General features: G+C 37.4%; 1 protein-coding gene and 1 long non-coding RNA gene across 2 annotated transcripts in view; one reads left to right on the forward strand and one right to left on the reverse strand.

Annotated features, from left to right (window-relative positions):
• Positions 1-862: 862 nt before the first annotated feature.
• Positions 863-21,052, reverse strand: part of LOC123870247 (lysine-specific histone demethylase 1A) — a 395,360-nt gene continuing 375,170 nt past the window's right edge. The window contains exons 11-16 of the mRNA XM_045913471.1: positions 12,379-12,531; positions 7,889-8,001; positions 7,132-7,255; positions 5,313-5,496; positions 2,716-2,843; positions 863-2,366 (exon numbers count right to left, since the gene is read on the reverse strand). Of these exons, the coding sequence (XP_045769427.1) occupies positions 2,212-2,366; positions 2,716-2,843; positions 5,313-5,496; positions 7,132-7,255; positions 7,889-8,001; positions 12,379-12,531 (857 nt within the window). The 3' untranslated portion in view covers positions 863-2,211. The remainder of the gene's footprint in view (positions 2,367-2,715; positions 2,844-5,312; positions 5,497-7,131; positions 7,256-7,888; positions 8,002-12,378; positions 12,532-21,052) is intronic.
• Positions 7,972-21,052, forward strand: part of LOC123870257 — a 31,219-nt gene continuing 18,138 nt past the window's right edge. Inside the window, exon 1 of the long non-coding RNA XR_006797041.1 lies at positions 7,972-8,088. This is a non-coding gene — a long non-coding RNA (uncharacterized LOC123870257). The remainder of the gene's footprint in view (positions 8,089-21,052) is intronic.

Below are 21,052 nucleotides of genomic sequence, written 5' to 3' on the forward strand. Positions count from 1 at the left end.
GATGAGCACGTCACCCGCGCTCACCCGCAGCGGGTTAGCGCGGGGGCTGTGCGGGTGTGCGGGGCGTCTCCACCCCGGTTGCCATTTCAACCTGTCGCGCACTATACGTGTATTTTACGTATTTTTGACATATGAACTATCCCTATTGATAGCGTACTGATTTTAATGAGTATTTTTTTAAATAAATGTACCAGTGAATGGAATTCATTGAACTTAAATATTTTCCATAATTTCCACCCCCTATTTTCATCATCTTAAAAATTAAATAAATTAATCATTTAATCAAAAGCTGCATGTTTTTAACATTCCTTTTCAATACAGGTGCTTATTGCTTATTATAAGCAGGTGTGTTTGTTTATCATCAAATTGCCCAATTTATAATTTCGTAAGGAAACTGAAACCCCTATTTTATTAGCGCCGGTTTTATTTTAACCGTCCGAGGGCAGCAATTTAATTTATGACTTTTATACTTTTAGCTGACTAGGAGGCCGACGTCTAAACCACTAGGCTCCTAGTCGGGGAGTCCAGGGTTCGATTCCGGGCATGCACCTCTAACTTTTCGAAGTTATGAGCATTTTAATCATTTAAATATCACTTGCTTTAAGGGTGAAGAAAAACATCGTGGGGAGTTCTCCATAATGGTCTCCAAGCTGAGTGAAGGCTGCCAATTCGCATATGGCCAGCGTGGTGGACTATGGCCAACCCCATCTCATTCTGAAAGGGGACCCGTGCTCAGTAGTAGGCCGGCGATCGGATAAATGATGATGCTTAGCTTACACACTAATGCTTTTCTAACGCACGTTAAAAATTATCGAATACTTACAAATAAGATATTTAGGAACAGGAATAAAATGCCTTTTTCGATGAATCGATTTATTGCTTCTCAAGTAGGTACAAAATGATTGCTTATTGTTAAACACATAAAAAACTAAAAAACAACTCAAATTCAGTTATCTTACTCTTATCAACTCAAAATTATACAAAACCTTTTTACGAAATTAAGGAGGTACCTATAATTTTACTGAAAAAATTGTGGTCATGTTATTGTACTATACCTAAAAACAAAATTATTAGTTTCCTATTTAGAAAGCTTCTTGCATTTCATTGCTCTATTTTTACATACCTATTATCAATATCATTACTTTCTTAAAAATCGATCTTAAAGTAACTAGGTACCTACCTGCAACAGCTATCTACCTAACAATAGGTGTAAAAGACGTACCTAACCATTGTCGCTCTTTGCTTAAAAGCGGCTAATCCCAAAAAGAACTTTTTGTACTATCGCTAAAAATATTGGAAGAACCGATTATACCAACTACGTAGACCCCTACTGTACATTTTTTGTCTTATGTTACATGTTTTTCAGGAACATCAGTTTTTGAAACTCCAACATTTTTGGCGATGACTCAAATGCTACTTTTTGGGGTTAGCAGCTTTTAAGCAAAAGGCAGACTAGATAGACGTCAATTGTAACAAATACCTAGTACGACAGCAAAACTCAGTTTTTAATTAAAATCTTTTACTCAGGTTGATCCAAACAATATTAGATATCAACCCCACGACCCACGACCCTTCAACTTTACTCACTGTCTAGTGCACGAAAAGGCAAAAGTACAAACCCTTTGCAAACATTAATTAAAACACCGTTGGAAACTGGCAAAGAACTTATAATTTTAGCGCCCTTAATTACGACTATCTTGCTTTAACTTCAAATGTAACTAATTGTTTACTCGTTATAATTAAAGAAAATTATAATTTGCATGCAGTTTATCTTTCACTGCAATTAAAAATTCTCTTTGTTTGCACATTAACAAGAAAAAACATGAATCATAAAAAGGTTCACACCTTATCCACATGGAAGAGTATTTTGCTCACGCTCAGCATGACAAATTAATGAATACTATCTTGATAAATTATAAAAACTCACGCAGCAGGACCTAGGCAATTATTAGCAATTATTAATAATAGTTTTTGATTTATCGTGCAAAATATCAAAAAAATACCCGACTACGGAACCCTCGTTGTGTGAGTCTGACTCGCTTTTGGTCGATTTTTAGTATACAGAACTAGTAGAAGTCGACTTCTGCAAGACATTGCAGGTCACTGGCTAGTGGACACTAGGCTTTTAAACAGAGAATAATTATGGTCACAATTAACTAGATTTCCTAATGTTACGCCGTAGTTCAAGTCTCTTCCATCCCTGTCCTCAGATCAAGCGTGGTTGGCGGCAGCGGTGGCCGCTGCGACGCTGGCGCTGGTGATGGGCGGCTGGGGCATCAGCAGGTCTGCGAGGCGACCAGCCTCGCGAAGGCCTGAGAGGAACGCCCCGTGGACCGTCGCCGGGTAGTTGCGCATTGTGTGTTCCCCTACGTAAAAAAGTGTTATGATTATAAAGACACTGATTTTACAGACGTACGTTTTATGGTTAAGTTATAGACAGTTCAGTTAACTTGCACTTTTAATATGGGTACCTTCAAGTCAAGAGTGAATAGGCAACTTCTAGGCGAGCGCTCTCCATCCTTAGGCTGCATCATGACTTGCTAGCAGGTATGATTGCAGCCAAGCGCTAGTCTATAAATTAACACCTTATTTACAATGTTGCTTCAACAGTTAGTAATAATTAATTAATATTAATATTTTTTACTTTCCTTGAAATTACAAATATTAATTCGATACTATATTGTTGTTTTGCTTCTAAACTAAGAGTAGACCAACCTGCAAAAAATAGTCGAGTTTCTCCAGAAGAGTCAGGTATGGGTGCGGCTAGCAGATCATAGTCGGTGCCTGAAGACCCAACTGCTACGAAGCTGTAAGACCCACGAGCGAAGGGGTCCGCGCGCCATCTAAATTGAAAATAGTTAAATAAGTTTGTCTTATGGATAGACTATAATATGGCTGCAGATCACGGGGTCCTGGTCCGGCCAAAAAATCACGGGGTCTTCTGTCAAGGAATTCTCAGTATATGGGAAGTTGGCGTTGTAGCCTTGTATAAGCCGTTGGTCTTCAACCTATTCTCACTGTGGTTGTATCGGATTGTCGTTCCATCGGATCGGACTATGGGAGTGAGGGAATAGAGAGTATGATTTGCGTAGTTGGCTAGTTTCCATTTGGATTGGTCTATAATCGCAATACATATACTTGCCACACTCTAAGTAAATACATATCTATTATCTATATACGAAATGGGTATGACGAAGGAAGTAATGATACTAAGGAAACATATTCAAAGAAAATTTACGAAAACGTTAGGCACTTTTATTTTTCCTTAGTAAATATACTCAAGATCGTTTATACATTTTCCTTGATACTTGAAACGGTCTGACGTATACAGGATATTTACTTAAATTGTACTTAAGACCTTGCGAACGAACGACCGCATTATACGAATCCCGTAGGAGCGATAACGAGAGATAAGATACATACAAGTAACATCTTATAAGCCCCAAGGAGACATAAGAAAATACATATAACTCAGCTCAACAATTCAGCGGTGAGCCTTTTCAATAATGCAAAGGTACCTAAACAATATACCGCAAACATTTTAATAACCCAAATAACGACGACAATGTCATATTCAACGACAAAACAATACAAATAGAGGGCATTGTATGCATGAATGAAACGTTTCGTGAGCAAATTTTGTTATCGGTACCTAATGGGCGGTTTCGCATTAGACGGTAACGACACGACACCTTCAGCCACCAGCACTGCTAACTGCAGAAGTAACAGCTTGACCTTGGAAGCATAAAAGTATTGAAACATTCTTAATCTGAACGGAGTACCAATGGCAGAGGGAATCACCTTTCAGTGAGTAGGTATATCACCTGGTTGCATGAATAAGACTAAAAGAGCATTCCCAAATTGTGGGTAAATGCTACTGACTACAGGCAAGCCAAAGAGGCTTTCCCCAGAATGGACCAAAAAAATGAACCTAACTAAGTATCTGCTCCGCCTGGTCAGACGCAAACTCAGGAAAAAGGTGGAATTTATAACAGAGTATAATTCCATTAAACAAACACCTTTACATTGTAGGTGTCACTGACAGTTCTCTGTGCAGGGCTGGCATGAAGGTAGTGAAACACTGGCACACGTACTGTTAGAGTGCACGGGCGTGGCAGACCAATGCATGCGCTACTTGTGATGCTCAACCTCGCTCCGGGAAGCCCTCAGCAAGCAAAGGTGGTTTATTTGGCTTCTGAAGCAAACTCAGATGGCTGAAATGACGACTCCGGTGGGGAGGGGGTACTGCATGCATAATAGATGGAAAGGGTTTAGTAGGGAAACCTGCCCAGAAAGATGGTTCAACTGCCGTACCGTCGCCGCGGTGGTGCCGTGCCGTTTCCAGCCAATGTAATCACGCCCATTGTATTTGGAAAACTATACGGGACGCAACCGTGCTGTCAATTTGTGCGCACAAAGGCGCCCAGGATTTAGAAAGTCAGATTCTTTTCAGACACTTAAGGCAAAGGGCCAAAGGGCGATTAACACACAATTGTGGCAACGCAAATTTACATCGGTCTAGTTTATGTCGAGCAGACAACAAACCAGCTTTGCGGCCTGCATACAAAGTGCGTCGTGTCGTAAACACTACGATGAAAGGCAAGACTACTGTCTACGTCAGCGAATAATGGAATTTGTTAACGTGACAAGTGTTCTACCTGGGCACTGACCAGTTCAGAAACCTGATTGATATTTGAGACCGGTAAAGAGTACCTACTAATACCAGGGCGGTTGAAAAGTTCGCGGCCTACTTGTTACTCGTATATGTGACGGGATCAAAACAGTATCTTAGAGAAGTTTTTACGAAAAAACCCTTAAATAGTTCACTAATTCTAGTTAAATATCCTTTCCCTAAATTATTTTGTAGTAGATCTTTGCCAGCGTAGTTGTAACTAGCCCTTGCTGCTGTATATAAATTATGAATTTTTAAAAAACCCTGCCTGTAATCGAAATGAGAAATTCTAATGTACCAATTTGTTTTCATTACAATAATTTAAAATGAAACATGAGTGAGTAATGGCATTGGTTAAGTGCCGGCGCACATATGGCGGAGCGCAGCGCAGAGCATACCCGCGAAGCTTCCTAATCGCGTGACACATTACGCGAATTTCTATCAGAGAATGCGCGAGCACGCGCCGGACTGCGCGCGGACGACGCGCGAGTATCCGCACGGATGCACAATTAATTTTAAATATTATTTCAATGAGGACATGTCGATAATATTTTGAGTATGAAAAATGCTCTGCGCTGCGCTCCGCCATATGTGCGCCGGCCCTTATACTTTAGAGTCATAATAGGTTGAGGTAGATTACCTTGTGACTACACATTCTTTAGGTTGAGGAACGGCCGCGTGGCCGAAGATACTCTTCAGCACGGCGATGCATCGTCCCACAATGACGTCGTCCGTCACATTCTCCATCACGGCAGCCGCTTCACCAGCCACCAGCGCTAGAAGAACTGGCGCGCTATACAAGTTCCAAAACAGGAACAGCTCACCTAAAATAATTTAATTTAGTGTTATTAAGATCATCGCTTCTTTCACTGCTGGAGACTTATCTCCTGGTGCGAGGTTATCTTTCAAAAACCCTATAACCACAACGGTTCTTCAATCAAAAACATTACCTACCAATTAACGATTGTTATTGTAAAATACTACCTAACAATATTATGTATAATTCTGGAAACGGAACATTTTGAAAAGACAACATTGGTTTTTAGTATTTTATAAGATTAAGTTTTTAAGCAAATCATTTTAGATAACTTTGAAATAATCAAAAAATATTACTAATGAAACCTGAGAAATGGTGAGTTTTAAAATACAACAAAGCTTTAAAAGTTCAGGAGAGTTCAATTTTTAAACGAACTTTAGTTTGCGTTTTTAGACAACAAACTTGGAACTATTATATTCATTACCTACTAATAAAATCTGGGAAAAGATAAGTCTGAAACGACAAGATAGATAGTCTTAGAAAAGCTGCGATTTTAGATTTAGTGTCTAAACAAACCTATCTACTCCTTATTTGCATCAGTATGCACAAGTTATTCCCTGTATCGTGCAATTAAGTAGATATTTGTACACAATTAAGTAAGATAAGTGTGACGCTGTTCCAATAGGGTGTTTAATCTAGAGTAGATAACTTGACAACTTTATGGATGCGCGTCTTAACCTAATAAGGTCATAATGAGCACCACGACGCTATACTAAATGACTCTGGAGATCCACGGCCGATATTTAAGAAGAAACCTCTTGTAGGTGTTCCCACGTAACTTTGAAACGATGTACATCGATACAATATAAGATAACTTTTGGGCCGAAAATACTAAATTGGGCATGTAAAAAACGGGCACATTGTTCCGGCATTCCCAGCGAAGACGTGGGGACTTAATGAAGTTAGTAGAGTACACAACAAAGAACTAAGGAGGTGTACTAAAGCATAACGTAAAAAATAGCTTGTCTTGACTCGTTCCCGTGATTTATTGCCCAAGGCTCCCCTTAGGGTTGCTCAGTGGCGTTAAATTATTCAGGTTTTAATTCGTTATCGCGTCGGCCACCGCTGTTTCTACATTTTACACTATTTACACCGGGAAATAATTTACGAGTATCATCCCTGGGGAATGCGCCGCGGTTAATTTGCGGGATTTTGAGAGCGCTAATATTGATATACTACGCGTGTTCTCGCTTAAATAATAAGCTAATGCCGAGATTATTGCCGACGCGAAATATAGGTCAAGGCGAAGTGAAATAATGCTATAAATATTTGTTCTGATCGGACTTGAGATTAATTTTGTCTAGACGTAATTATTACTATGCAGGACCGTCGTAGAACTCGTAGACCTATTAAATATGCAGTAGTAGCAAATTACCATTTAGTAGCCGTTTAGCCTCAAGCCCGTACTCGAACATTTAAACTAACAAATAACGAAATCCAATTACTCAAAGAGACGATGAAGGATAAATATACATTCTAGGATAAAAGACACCAAAAAAAGGGTCAACATGGTTCGTATTTGCACCCAATCGAAAAATTCATCAAACTACAACATCCAATATGCAAATCAAATCAAGGGTCGTGTATTTGTTTTATTAAAAAATATACATATGTGCATTTTAATTTCACAGAGCTAACATACCCCTGCTGGCAGTGGTCGTGCCAACATGTCCGAAGAGATTGGCGCTCGGGTCCCAAAAGGTCCTCTCGAAACACAACACAACCTTATTTAAGTTTCCATATCCAAGACGTTTAATGGCTGCTACCTAAAACAGGAAAAGGATAATTAGGCTAGTTTCTGGATTTACGAGCTGACTTGGTAAATAAATTACTTATGTTTAAAACTAAGTGTGTACAACGAGTGGCGCGTAGGACAACATAGAAGTCGTTATACTAAAACAGACCATCTTTCTATGCGATAATCCTCATTGTTGAGGGACATGACCCTTTTCTATTAATCACATAAGAGTCACATTGAAATAATAATGTGGTGAACTGCCAAATCTTACCGCATATGACTCAAGTACAATTTCAATTCTTACATTAGGGACTACGGCTTGATGCGCTTTCCGAGGAAAAGAAAAGGGTGAATTTTGGACCTCCGAAATCGGCCATCACACACATATCCCTCAAGTACCTATCAGTAAAATTAGCTTGAATAAAAACATTGAAAAATTAAGAACTTCAAGACAAATTACTTCTTGTATTTACATCTTGTCTTCCGTCGTGTCGCATCGCAGTCTTCTGCCCCAAAATCTACCTACGTTTTTAATCAAAATCAATGTTCAGCATCTGCACTTTAGAGATCTCATACCTAAGTATCTACCAAGTGAAACATCGCTAAATTAGCTTTAAAGTCTAGACTGGAACCATTATTTCGTGTTTATAGGTGTACTCACTTTCCAATCAGGCAGTGGAGGATCGAACTTAACGAAGTTCTGCTGATTCTGGCCGTTGTTCGCTACAGCTACCTTCAGCACTCCCAGGGGTAAGGTGCAAAGAATCACGTCGCCTGGAAACAAGTCTGGTGTGAGTCGAGCCTCGTTAGAAATAGGTATAGAAGCAATCGCAGTGAAGCAATCCGAATAAATACATAAAAGTGCTTGTCTCTGATTTTGAAACCTGTAACCTACAGATATCAAAATCCAAACACTCATTTTTAATCTCTGTCAGTCTGTTTCTAAGATTTAGACACTCCTAGGATGGCCTAATAGGTTTAACTTTTGACGAGCATTCTCGGCATTTCTTGTCTTAGGTCTATAAACTACTAGCTGATGCCCGCGACTTCGTCCGCGTGGATTTTTGTTTTTTAAAATCCAGTGAGAACTCTACGATTTTCTGGGATTAAAAGTAGCCTATGCCACTCTCCTGGTTTTTAACTATACCCACACAAAAAATCACGTCGATCAGTTGCTCGGTTGTGACCTGATTGAAGGACAAAGAAACAAATAATCACACTTTCGCATTTATAATATTATGGGTAAAAATACGTTTTACATGGACACGCTTTAATACTAAACACCCACTTTGAACGTCTCATTATTAGGACGTAAAACGTAATACTAGTACAAATAAAATGACGGGAATGAAACTTAAAAAATATATCTCTACTAGGAGGATTTCTTCCAGGAGCCCTAGAATATGGAAAAAAATATATTATTAAATTATGTTTCCTTACTGCAGTTACAGGGTGTTCATTGTTGCCCTTTATTGCAATTAAATGCGTGAAACCAGCAGTAATAACACTGGGGGTGTTTTTATGATAAATACTGATTACCTATTCGGAGTAAGGTATAGAAACTTTTGTAATTCCATTTATTTGTAAACTTTCGCCCGAGACAATTGTACTTGTTGAGAAAAGCACTTCAACAATTTCCGCTTATAACATTATAAATTATAAGTTACGGAGCTCCTCGCTCTCTGTACAATTTGTAGTAATAATTGGAATTGCTTTTGGAACTATTAATGTAATGAAAGTGCAGTCTTTTATGTACTGGTCCGATTTTATCTACTGGCATTACAGTACAGTCCATAATTGATTATTGCGCTCGCCGACGTAAGTGCAGATATTTTTGTGAGGGTAGGTAGCTACCATGTAGCTATTGTAAAGATCTGTTCACACACCATATTTGCATCATTTTGTGCTGCCTTTTTAATTTTTGATTTCGCGGCCGATTCTATCATCATTATGATCGATGCTTTATCTACTTGGGGCGATTTCTTCTCATTTATCTAGTAATTTATAAAGTTCATTAATTTTATAATATTTGGTGTACCTAGATAAAAGCCTTTGCATTCAATCTCTCCTTTATTTTACGCACTAAACAATACCAGACAGCTAATAGCCAAAACCATCAATTGCTAAATAAAAAATCCATTGAGCAGTTCTCTTCTCCATCTCCGAAGATATTCATCAGATCTTCACCAAATTTATATGGGACCACCTGCACAGTATACCTTTTCAAACAAAAAAAAAATTCCAAATCGGTCCAGGGGTCTTTGAGTAATCGGGGAAGATACATAAAAAATAAAAAAAAAGATTCCGACGAATTGAAAACCTCCTCCTTTTTTGGAAGTCGGTTAAAAATACGATGTGTAGCCATGACTAGGTACGTAATCTCCGCTTGGAAAAGGCAATTATCACTAAGTTGTGAAGGATTAGGCACGAGTGGTAGCTTCTACTTACAAAGGCTACTAACATCATCATTGAGTTATTAAGTCAGCGAGGCAAGTAAGTAGCTAACAGCTGTCATCATTTTGAAGAAAAACTCACTTTATTTAACTATTTATTTTGTAACCAGAAAGTTTACTTACCTACATGATAACGGAATTAAAATCAAATAAATTTCGACTTGCTTCCGTTCTTCCAGATCCAATTAATCATACAATTTGTATGAAAATAACGAACAGCTTTATGTGGAAGGTGCCTTATGGCTAACTAACGAATCTATAGGACCGGCCGTCAAATGAAAAGGCCGCGGGCTAAGAGCAATCACCGTGAAAGCTCTGACCTTAACTAATAAACCCGCTACAACTTTTATATCCTGAATATAGCGTTCTTTGTGGCGATTGTCGAAATGTTCCTGCCCGTATATTATGCATAAATTGGGAAGCTAAAAATCGCTTACGAATACGGTAGGTATCAATAGTAGCATTTGTATTTATTTGAAGAAATACCTAACGTTTGACGGAGATAAGGATCTTTGAGGGAACATTAAGAAGTAACTGAAATAGTCTTTAGCTGGGGTAAGTTCCAAAAGGATGATAGTAAAGTCTATCTATAAGACGGATATGGTAGTGAAAATTAAGAAAAAAATGCTTTCGGCATGGATGGCTAAAAATCATCGCCATAAAGAATTTCGGAATCATTTTTAGTAATCCTCTCAAAGTGGATACAACCATGAGAGGTTGTACAAGGCCGATGTTTTAGAATAGCGTTAGAATTTTTTTTCTCATAACATAGGCTGATGAGCGGCACCGCCTCCTATCGCATAACTGCCTCTGCCACAATAGACTCCGCCTGTATGCAAATGCCTTGCTCGGGGCGAGGGCCGAGGGGCAAACCGCCGGGTCAACAGAGGCCGACCGTATTTTTGCGCCTCGTCAAAGTAAAATTAACGTGTTAGAATTGCAAATCACTCAACGACAAAGAAATGACAAGGAGTCGCCAACGGCGTTGTGGATTTTTCTCATAACACCCATTACGGCGGCTGCTTCTTTGTTTAGGTATCTATTTTAGAAGCTTTCTTCAATATTTTTTTAACCTCGGACCCAAAAAGAGGAGTGTTATAAGTTTGACACCTATCTGTGTATCTGTCTGTATGTGGCATCGTAGCTCCTAAACTAATGAACCGATTTTAATTTAGTTTTTTTTTTGTTTGAAAGATGGCTTTATCGAGAGTGTTCTTAGCTATAATCCAAGAAAATCGGTCCAGCTGTTTGAAAGTTATCAGCTCTTTTCTAGTTACTGTAACCACTTGTCGGAGGTGTTATAAATTTTTAATTTACACTTGTTCATTTTACGAAGGATAAGATTTAAAATAGTGGTTAATGGTTCGATTAAAATATACTAGGGTTAGTAGGCTTGTTTCTCACCATGTAAAATCGACAAAGCTCGACAGAAAAATATGACCATCTTTTCCTCCTCCGTCCTCCTCCAATTTTATGTATTTGAGATAGAGGGAACCCAAAAGTTAAAAAATGAAACCCTATCCAAACCTTGGAAAGACATTCGCCTGCTCTGATTGTTTTATTTAACAGATTGTCTATCTTTTTCCTAAACAATAGATACAAACTTATTCCCACGACTTCATTTAGGTGAATTTACGTTTTTTAATTTTCAAGCCTCTTCTAGGTCCACCGGTTTAGCAGTGCGTTGTCTGTCAGTTTGTTACGGTACTATTTTATATGTATAGATAGATATGTAGGTTTAGAAGCATTCTACGGACGGCGATTTTTTGATAATTCTAAGGACTACTTAGTTGAAACACAGGAAAACCGATCCGGTCCTTTAGACCTTATTTACATTAGCGTCAATGTTCATTGTTCATACATGAATTTCACCTAGGTTAAGAAATTAATTAAAGTATCGACTATTCTCACAAATTAGTCGATACTTTAATTAATTTCTTAAACTGGACCTTTTCAAGTAAAGTTTTGTATATAAACCTGTGAGGATGATACTGCCACTGTCGGAATCAGAATGCTTACGTTGTCGTATTATTATTAGTTTACAAATTGCGAAAAATCAAATTAAATTTGAATTTCGCGGGCAGGACGGTCGCTTCGCCCTTAAACCAAAATATGATTATTAGCGTACATTAAAAATATTTTTAATTTATTTGATGTAGTATAAATTTAAAACGTGAAGAAATCCCGTGTTAGAGTCGGTGAGCATTTTACAGAATACCTTCATACATAAATGTCATCAATGCATAATTCACTAGTAGAGAATATTATAAGGTATTAATTCATGGGCGTATTTTATATCTATCTAAGAGATTAAATGATTTAGTGTTATGCATAAATTTGCCATCTCCAAGGGTGAGTTTAATCGTAAATGTAATAGGTATTGTTTCTACAGGAAATAAGCTATTTAATTTTATTTTTTACAGCTTTTGAAGAATTAAAAAATACAATACTTGCTTTGAAAGTTAAATCTCGATCAAAGATTTTTAAATAAACGGTTTCCACAAATTTTCTATACCTAACTGTTTTTAAACTAATCTTTTCAGTAATAAATTAGAAGCCTTTTAATGGTACTTCTGGAAGGTAAGAGGGAAATATTTTTTACCCATGAAGCTACTTTAGTGAGAGTTGGAGAGAGAGTTAACGAGAAACGTCTCCTAATTTTTTTTCGCCCAACTATGTGGGCAGATAATCGGCATACCTTTAAAAGTTTGAGGTTGACTAGGAGCTCGAGGGTTCACTGCCTTAACCGTAACTCCTGGGCCTTCATAAGATATCTCAGTAACAGCTGTACCGAGCCTTATGTCCAATCCTTCTGATAGGGCCACTGGTACGCAGGAGTACCCATTGCGAACTGAAACAAAAAAAAAAACAAATTAAAATTAAAGAGCACTTGAAGGAAGCTACATTGATAAAGTTGTCGATTGTTTGAGAAGTTTAGTTACATAAAAATATCAATGTATGCCTAAAATTCCCACACCGTTTGGGAAAAGAGTTAATATGTAATTGTTAAATAAGTAACTAAACAGATTTTCATGAAACATGATTAAGAACCATTTCAGTTCAACCGATCTTCGAATACTATCCATCCAGCGAACAAGCAGGCGGCTCACCTGATGTTACCTAAGTGATTATCACCGCTCATGAACATTTGTAGCACCAAAAGGATTACCAATGCGTTGCCAGGTTTTCAGCAATTTATGATCCGCGCCTTGAATTTAAATCCTATCAGACGGTACTGTTTAAGCAAACTCTACGTGAATTATCCTACTATTCTACGAAGTATAGTAGATGTTACTACCTCTAGTTAATTCCATACTAATATTATAAATGCGAAAGTGTGTCTGTCTGTCTGTCTGTCTGCTACCCTTTCACGGCCCAACAGTTTAACCGATTCTGACGAAATTTGGTACAGGGTTAGCTTATATCCCGGGGACGGACATAAGCTACTTTTTATCCCGGAAAATCAAAGAGTTCCCAGTGGGTTCCTAAAGACCCATCCGCCTAACCGATTTGTATGAAGTTTGGGTACCGAGGTAGCTTGCGTCCCTGCAATTGACATAGGCAACTTTTTATCCCGGAAAATCAAATAGTTCCCATAGGATCTTAAAAACCGAAATCCACGCGGACGAAGTCGCGGGCATCCTCTATATTCTTATAATTCTGCGAATCGTGCTTCTAAATACTTCATAATATATAGAGACGTATAGAGCTTTAAAACGAACATTTGGTGGCAGCAGGCAGCAGCGCTGAACAACAATGCAGTTTTCAATTACGCTGATAGCGTCACGGCGCGGGCTCCCTATTGTGCTTTAATAACTTAAGTGGATTCCTTTTCTAGTGCACCGCAGAAGTTCAAGGGACTTTGAAAAATAAGGTTATTATATTATATTAACGAAAATAGCAATAAAGTTTTATCATCATCATCATCGTCATCAACATCAGCCTGTGGACTTCCACTGTTGGACATAGGCCTTCCCTAAAGAGCGCCACCACACCCGGTCCTCAGACTTCCTCATCCAGCCACTTCCCACCAGCTGCTTAATATCATCGGTCCATCGTGCTGGAGGGCGTCCCACGCTACGCTTGCTTAAACGCGGTCTCCACTCAAGGACTTTCCGGCTCCAACGGCCATCGCTAATAAAGTTTTATAATTTGACGAAAATATAAAAAAAAAACATAAAGGCTCTATTTGAAGATTATCTTACAATTAAATAGTATGGGAAGTATCAATGGGAAAAATAGCATTTTTCAACCCGTGTTAGTCAATTCTTTCACGAACTTTCTTAAGATCGCGTACGTCATGAAATAATGCATATTTACATAAGATACTTACAAAAGATATTAATTTGCTTGTGCGTACTTCGGTATGAGAAATAATAAACCAAAAACGATATCGCTAAAAATATTCCTAGCTTTTAGGGGGCTAGTATCAGTAAATCCAACTCGAGTCTATGTTTGATAGTATAGATTTCCGTAGCTGAATCTCACACCACATTTGCAAGTAATATAATTTTTAATACAGTTGCTCAAAAAGTGGCGTATTGCAGGGACGTATAGCGTTCGGGATGTGGGCTATTACATACTCGTGCTTTTTCTTTACCTCTCCCGCACTCGTGCTTTTTCTTTCCCAACTGTCAAAATATTAAAAAGAAAAACCAACCATGAAGTTTTTACTAAAAAAAATCATAGAAGTTTTTATGATTCATGCAAATACGTATTTCTAATAAGAAGCTACTAATTTGTTTCAATATCAGATTTAATAATTTGATTGAATGAGTTTGGTTAGGTTTCATTTCATTTCATCTCATTAAATTTCATTTTCATTTCATATCAATAAAAAAACTTCTACTGAAGACTTGGCTTTATGGGCATAGTTCCCTTTGCCTACCAGAATGGGTGAAGAAAAAAAAAACTCTGCTTATATTCTACGGTTGGCGCCATTTTTCAGAAATTTTCTTTGCGAGTTTAGTTGTTGGTTGAATTTGAAATGAGTAATTTCGACCCTAGTTTTTTTTATATCTATTAACAATAAAGTTGTTTTAAATTAAATTAAATTAAGTTAGTTGAGTTTATTGTATTTTTATTATTTTATTAAATTGCTTCATTTTTTCGCAACTGTATTAAAAATAGTCGTTCAGTACACGTGCGGAACCGTCATTGCAACTCGTTCCGACTGTCAACCCTCGCCTTCAGCTACGCCTCGGCTCGGGTAGACATTTGTCGGAACTCTTTGCAATGACAGCCTTTCCGCACTTGTAATGAAATATACTATACTGGTTGATTTGATTTTTTTTCGCTGCATTTTTTTAAAACCACGCTCGTTAATCTAAACTAGGATTGACAAGATATCAGTTTTTACCGGAGCGATAACCATCTAACCTTCGCGTCATAATCAAGGCCGGGTGTGATAAATAAGTTATATAAGTAGAAAAATCTTATTCATCCATCAATCGTCATCGTCGTCATAAACTGATAGAGGTCAACTTCTGGACATAGGGACACAGAGACATATTATCTTGTAGGGACGTCCGCATAGCACCAACAGCTTCGTCTATCTAATGTTGTATCACACTTCATATTAATCACACTAATATTATAAAGGCGAAAATTTGTATGTATGTGTGTATGTTTGTTCCTCTATCACGCAAAAAGTACTGGACCGACTTGGATGTTTAGAATGAAGATAGACTATAGCCAGGATTAACACATAGCATAGGCTACTTTTCATTGCAGAAAATCAAAGAGTTCCTACGGGATTTTAAAAAAACGAAATCCACGCGAACGAAATCGCGGGCATCAGCTAGTATATAATAGTGGAAGAGCTGTCAACGCAGCGCTTTCTAGTGCGAGGTGGTCATTTCAGTAATTTGGGACCCTGTCGGTTTAAGGTATTTATTTATGAGGTTTTCGTTTACTTTTAGGTAGGTATTTAAATATGATAGATAATAATAATTCACTTTTACTAATTTTAGGTTAAAGTTCAAACTTTCATGTTATAACTATACAGTGGAATAAAAAAGTGACATTGATAAAAAGTTTCAAAGCATAACAGAATAAGAGTATCATGTACATCCGACAAACATATTTATTTCCAAGATAAGTAAAAAAATGTATGAATAAAATAACAATTGACAATGGAATATAAAGTTACACCCACTTGGTACACCCGAGGCATCGTGTTTGTGTATGTGTGGGTGAAACATTAGTCAAAATAATGATATACTTTTCACCTCGTCATAAATAAGTATTAGCTTTGAAAATGGTCCATCTAGGGGTCGCAGGTTTAAATTCTTCTAGAATTAGTTTAGAGTTTTAGAATTATGTAATTTGAACAGCAGAGAAAAATTTTGTATTTCAATGATCTTAAATCTGAAGACTGAAAATAAAATTCCGTTTAGAGCCTAAAGGTCTTTATCTTTGCCCAATTTAATTAATATCAGCAATTGAGCCATGAAAAGGTAACAAGAAGAAAGACAGACACACATTCGCATTAGTATTAGTATGGATTCAAAAATCTTGTTTCTTATTTCTTTATTTTTTTACTCTTTTGGAGTAAGTATAACTTTTGCTCACGGGTAGGTGGGTAAGCAAACTTTGTGCAACGTTTTGGATCCACAAGGGTGCACTCCAACTGCAAGCTAGTGGAATACTAGTACAATTTAACTGAATTACCTTGGCTTGTCGTCGCAACTGGCCATTCGGGCAAACTGACCGAAACTAGACTACGATTAGTGTTTAGATAGGTATTTACTTTAAATTAGTTGGAGTAATGTTGGAGTGCTTTCTAGTATACGAACCTGTACTGTAGTCAGTACAAAATTGCCTTTTTTATTGTTTTTACAGTAAGGCTGCTTTAACTTAAAATGTTCATTGTTTTAGTCTCTAGGCAATAATTAATCACTTAAGAGAATTCTTCCGAGCGTACTACATACAAACGAAGTTTGATTCTTATTTTAATACTACATGACGTCATCATGGATTTAGGTTTTTTGTAAATGAGAACAAGGTTAATCCATATCCATACTATAAACGTGAAAGTCTGTATGTTTTTCACCTTTTCACGGTCTGTCTGTGGCACTAATTTTGATGAAATTTGAGATCGCTCGCATCTCGCAGACAGACATGGAGTAGCGGACATCATCTAGTATTAAACTCCATTAATTGATGGGTGCGCTTAGGAGCTTTAGCAAGAGGCTTCTCTTAATCTACACTCTAAGTAATCTCTGAAACTATTAAACTGATTTTGAAAATTCTTTCACCAGCAGAAAGCTAAATTATTTTGACGAACATAGGCTGTATTTTATTTGAAAAAAAAAGGTGATTCCTATGAAGCCGAGGCGCGTCACTAGTAGAATAATTATAAAACACGTCATGTCATATTGAATAGCGTGGCGTAGACGCATAGACACGTTATTGTCACGCTGGACTGCTATCATTTTTTGTTTGTTTTAGGCTTAAACATGCATTTTAGAACCATCAAATCTGCACGACATTATTTCAGCCATATCTCACGAATACACACACAATCCTAATGAATGGCAACCCTAAGTGCCATAAAAGGCGACCGCGAATACGACACAGACAAACGGTTGGGAATTTTGCACAATTTCACGTGTGCCCTCAGCCTAATGTGAATTTATTGTACCGACTTTATATTTTTAACCCCCGACCCAAAAAGAGGGGTTTTGTAAGTTTGACGTGTGTATCTGTGTATCTGTGTGTCTGTGTATCTGTCTGTGGCATCGTAGCGCCTAAACGAATGAACCGATTTTAATTTTGTTTTTTTTTTGTTTGAAAGGTGGCTTGATCGAGAGTGTTCTTAGCTATAATCCAAAAAAATTGGTTCAGCCGTTTAAAAGTTATCAGCTCTTTTCTAGTTTTCTTGTAGAAAAGAAGGTTAGATAACCCTTAGGTTCATAATATTTAAGTGTGAATTGACAAATGTCAAGCTGTCAAGATGGACGTTGCCTAGATATACATAATTATTTATTTGAAAATGATGTTTTGGAAAACTCAGATACTTTGGATCGTAGGCGCGGAATAGTCCAAGAAAATCGGTTCAGCCGTTTGAAAGTTATCAGCTCTTTTCGCTCTTTTCTAGTTAGTTACTGTAACCTTCACTGGTCGGGGGTGTTGAAAATTTTTAATTTACACTTATTATATTTTACCAGATTAAACAAAATACCTATATAGGTAACAAGCTGACCCAGTTCGACTTCACTCGGGCACGATTTCTAAATATCCACTCGGGTCTAGGTTATAGAAAGAATCTTGATCTAATTAATATCTATAAAGTTTCTAGACCTAATTTGTGTTGGAGCTGTGCGTTGATATATCAATCAGTAAGTAGATTAGTCTTGAAAACCCAATAGGTATTTTAATTGTTATGATATTCCAGCATACTCTACGAAGCGCCAGTTTGAGGTGAAATATTCTGAAAATTGTTACAAGCCTGCTGCGAATTTGCTTGATATACAGTTCATGCTGGAAGTGCTTTACTGACAAGCATTAATTTTCGTATTTCCTATCTTATTGCGTTACGAGACTAAGGACTACTTTAGTTGGTGATCTTGTGTCAGCTCACGATTGAAACTTGTAACAAAACCTACAGTGGCAGGCGTTAAATGAGGCTATGAAGCGACTAGGTAAGTATGTGATATGGGCCATCGTTGCAGCGTGACAAAGAGTTTTAAATATTATAATATTTATAAATCTTTGATTTCACGGCACTAGAAGTAGTGCTCAACTACCTGATATTTGACAGATGTTTATTCAGGATCAAACTCAGAGTTTCCTTACTCTAGTTTACTCTGGTCTTGTCATAGAGTACAGCTCTGGTTTCCTAGGATAATAACCGCTATGTGACGGTTTTGCTGTCAGTTTTACCAGTCACTGCTATCATTACAGACTAATGCGAAGATTATAACAGTTGTTTGGAACAAATAATTAATTAATTATCTAGATTATTCTGTTGTATCAACCAATTATTATACATAATTTACGCATGCAAAACATCTAAATATCTTCTTCTTATCTCCTTGCAGGTTTGACGGTATCAACAAATTAAAGCTTTCTAGGATTTTATACAGATCTATGGATTTTAAGTAAACCAATATTTTTTTTAAAACACCACGTTTGACTTACCGGTAAACTAGACTACTAGACTAGTGATCGCTACGTGACGACATCACTAGTCAAGGTAAAAATTACTTTGATACGTCGCGTCGTTTCTAGTAATTTATAAATCCACGTACACCCACCCCGAACATGTTCTGCACGTTAGCATAGTTCATGCACCCACGGAACTTCTCATTGTCGGGTAGTTTTAGAACCGCTTTAGCAATTTCGGCTTTGTGGCGTTGTATGGAATTTTTGCTTTATGATCTAAACCCGCGATATTGCCACGCTTTTGAATTTACCAGAACAACGTGGGAGTTCCGATCAGATACTTCATGTTCCCTTTCAAATTTCCCTGGAACTGAATAATGTTGTAAGTATAATAAAGTTTTCAGTTTAAATTATTTTTGAACTTAATTGCTATTATAAATAGATACTTCCTTTATTCTAGTAATAATAAATTAGATACCAGGCACAGTAGAAGTTTGATAACAAATATTACGAGTAACATACTCGTAACTTAACTCGTACTGTACGATTCTTTAAATATCGCGCTAAAAGTGTTTTAATATTTTCAACGACCACAAAAAGAACTTTATCTATTTCGTTCGTCCATTCCATGTTCATTCGTTTTTCAACCGTTTCCGTTCAAAAGCAACTATCATCGTCCAATCACCGAAAAAATAAAGCTAAAACAGCAGTGCGCGTACAAAAATATTTTATACAGTCAAAAATAAATTCAGAAGCAAAATTTTAATCCAAGATAGGCCGGCTACCTGTGTAGATAAGTGTTGTTTATGCTACGCGGTACAACAGAATTTACGATCGCCGAATTTAATTCAGGAATCGCCCATTAGCACGACGCGCGCAAAAAAAATACGCACAATTCGTTTGCTTGGACAACATTAAATTAAGCTTAATTTGAATAATTTTGCGTTGCGATGCGTAATCGCCGTAATTAAAGGTGCGTCTGTAAACGGCATTATACAAATTAAATCTTTAATGGCTGCAATTGGTGGGGATTAAAAAATTAAGAGTACTTCGTACGCCCTGCAGTAAAACAGAATTCTTCACATTACGTACCGAAATGCTTCAGCGAGGTCATAATTACAGCGAAAGCCTGGTATGCCATCGCACAATGTTCGTCATCTATCATCCCCGTACATTTACTGCTGTCGAATAATAATAATAATAATTTGGGATAGAACTGGCAGGTTGCGAATGTCACGCAACCTGCCAGTAGTATGTTCGCTAAACATCAAATTATTACCAAGCAGGTATAGAAATTAGAGAAACAATTGCAAAGGTGTATCTACAACAATGACTTCTATGATACATAGAAGTCATTGATCTACAAAGCTGTTACCAAAAGCAGTAAAGCAGTAGTATGTTCGCTAAACATCAAATCATTACCAAGCAGGTATAGAAATTAGAGAAACAATTGCAAAGGTGTATCTACAACAATGACTTCTATGATACATAGAAGTCATTGATCTACAAAGCTGTTACCCGAAATATAAAGCGGAGGAGGGGAGGAGGGTTTAGTCCGTAAGCCGTTGGCCAACATAGAGTCAACATCTCAATGGAATCGAGCATACTTGAGGTACTTATATGCTGAGTTTGTTGGAACCCTCGTAGCTTTAGTTTGAAGTTTACGTAATTAATTATCACCACTATTTCATTTTACATATCTAACAATCGACTATCGAAAAGTGTAAATATAGCCTATTTTGAATAAATGATTTGAATTTTGAATTATACCTACCCGAGCATTTTCCTCGTTCCCAAATGAACAAAAAAGATATGGCATCAGCGGCTGACCTGCGTATTTTTAAAATATTTTTAACCCATGAAATAACTTACCGGTTCTCGTACCGTACCGTTAACCTATTCTTAAGCATTTTGTTACACTTGCCACACTGGCTTTTGCACGGTTATCAACAGTTCGAGTTTTCACGCCATTCGTGGTTGGCGGTGATTTTTCACCGCCTTAATTTGACGATTTATTTTTTACCTGACTGCGCGACGCATATAAATAGATAGATAGAACACTGCACACAAAAACACATGTAAAGGATCACAACACAGAAAGAAGAAAACACAAAAAAACAATTGTGTGCAAAGGCGGCCTTATTGCTTGGAGCAATCTCTACCAGGCAACCTTTGCTGAAAGGAGAAGTGCTAGTGTTGAGTATTAGTTGGATAATATTGTGTTCATCAGTTTTAGGGTTCCGCACCCAAAGAGAGCTAACGAG

The sequence above is a fragment of the Maniola jurtina genome, chromosome 12, assembly GCF_905333055.1.
Source record: "Maniola jurtina chromosome 12, ilManJurt1.1, whole genome shotgun sequence".
In the NCBI taxonomy this organism is placed as follows: domain Eukaryota; kingdom Metazoa; phylum Arthropoda; class Insecta; order Lepidoptera; family Nymphalidae; genus Maniola; species Maniola jurtina.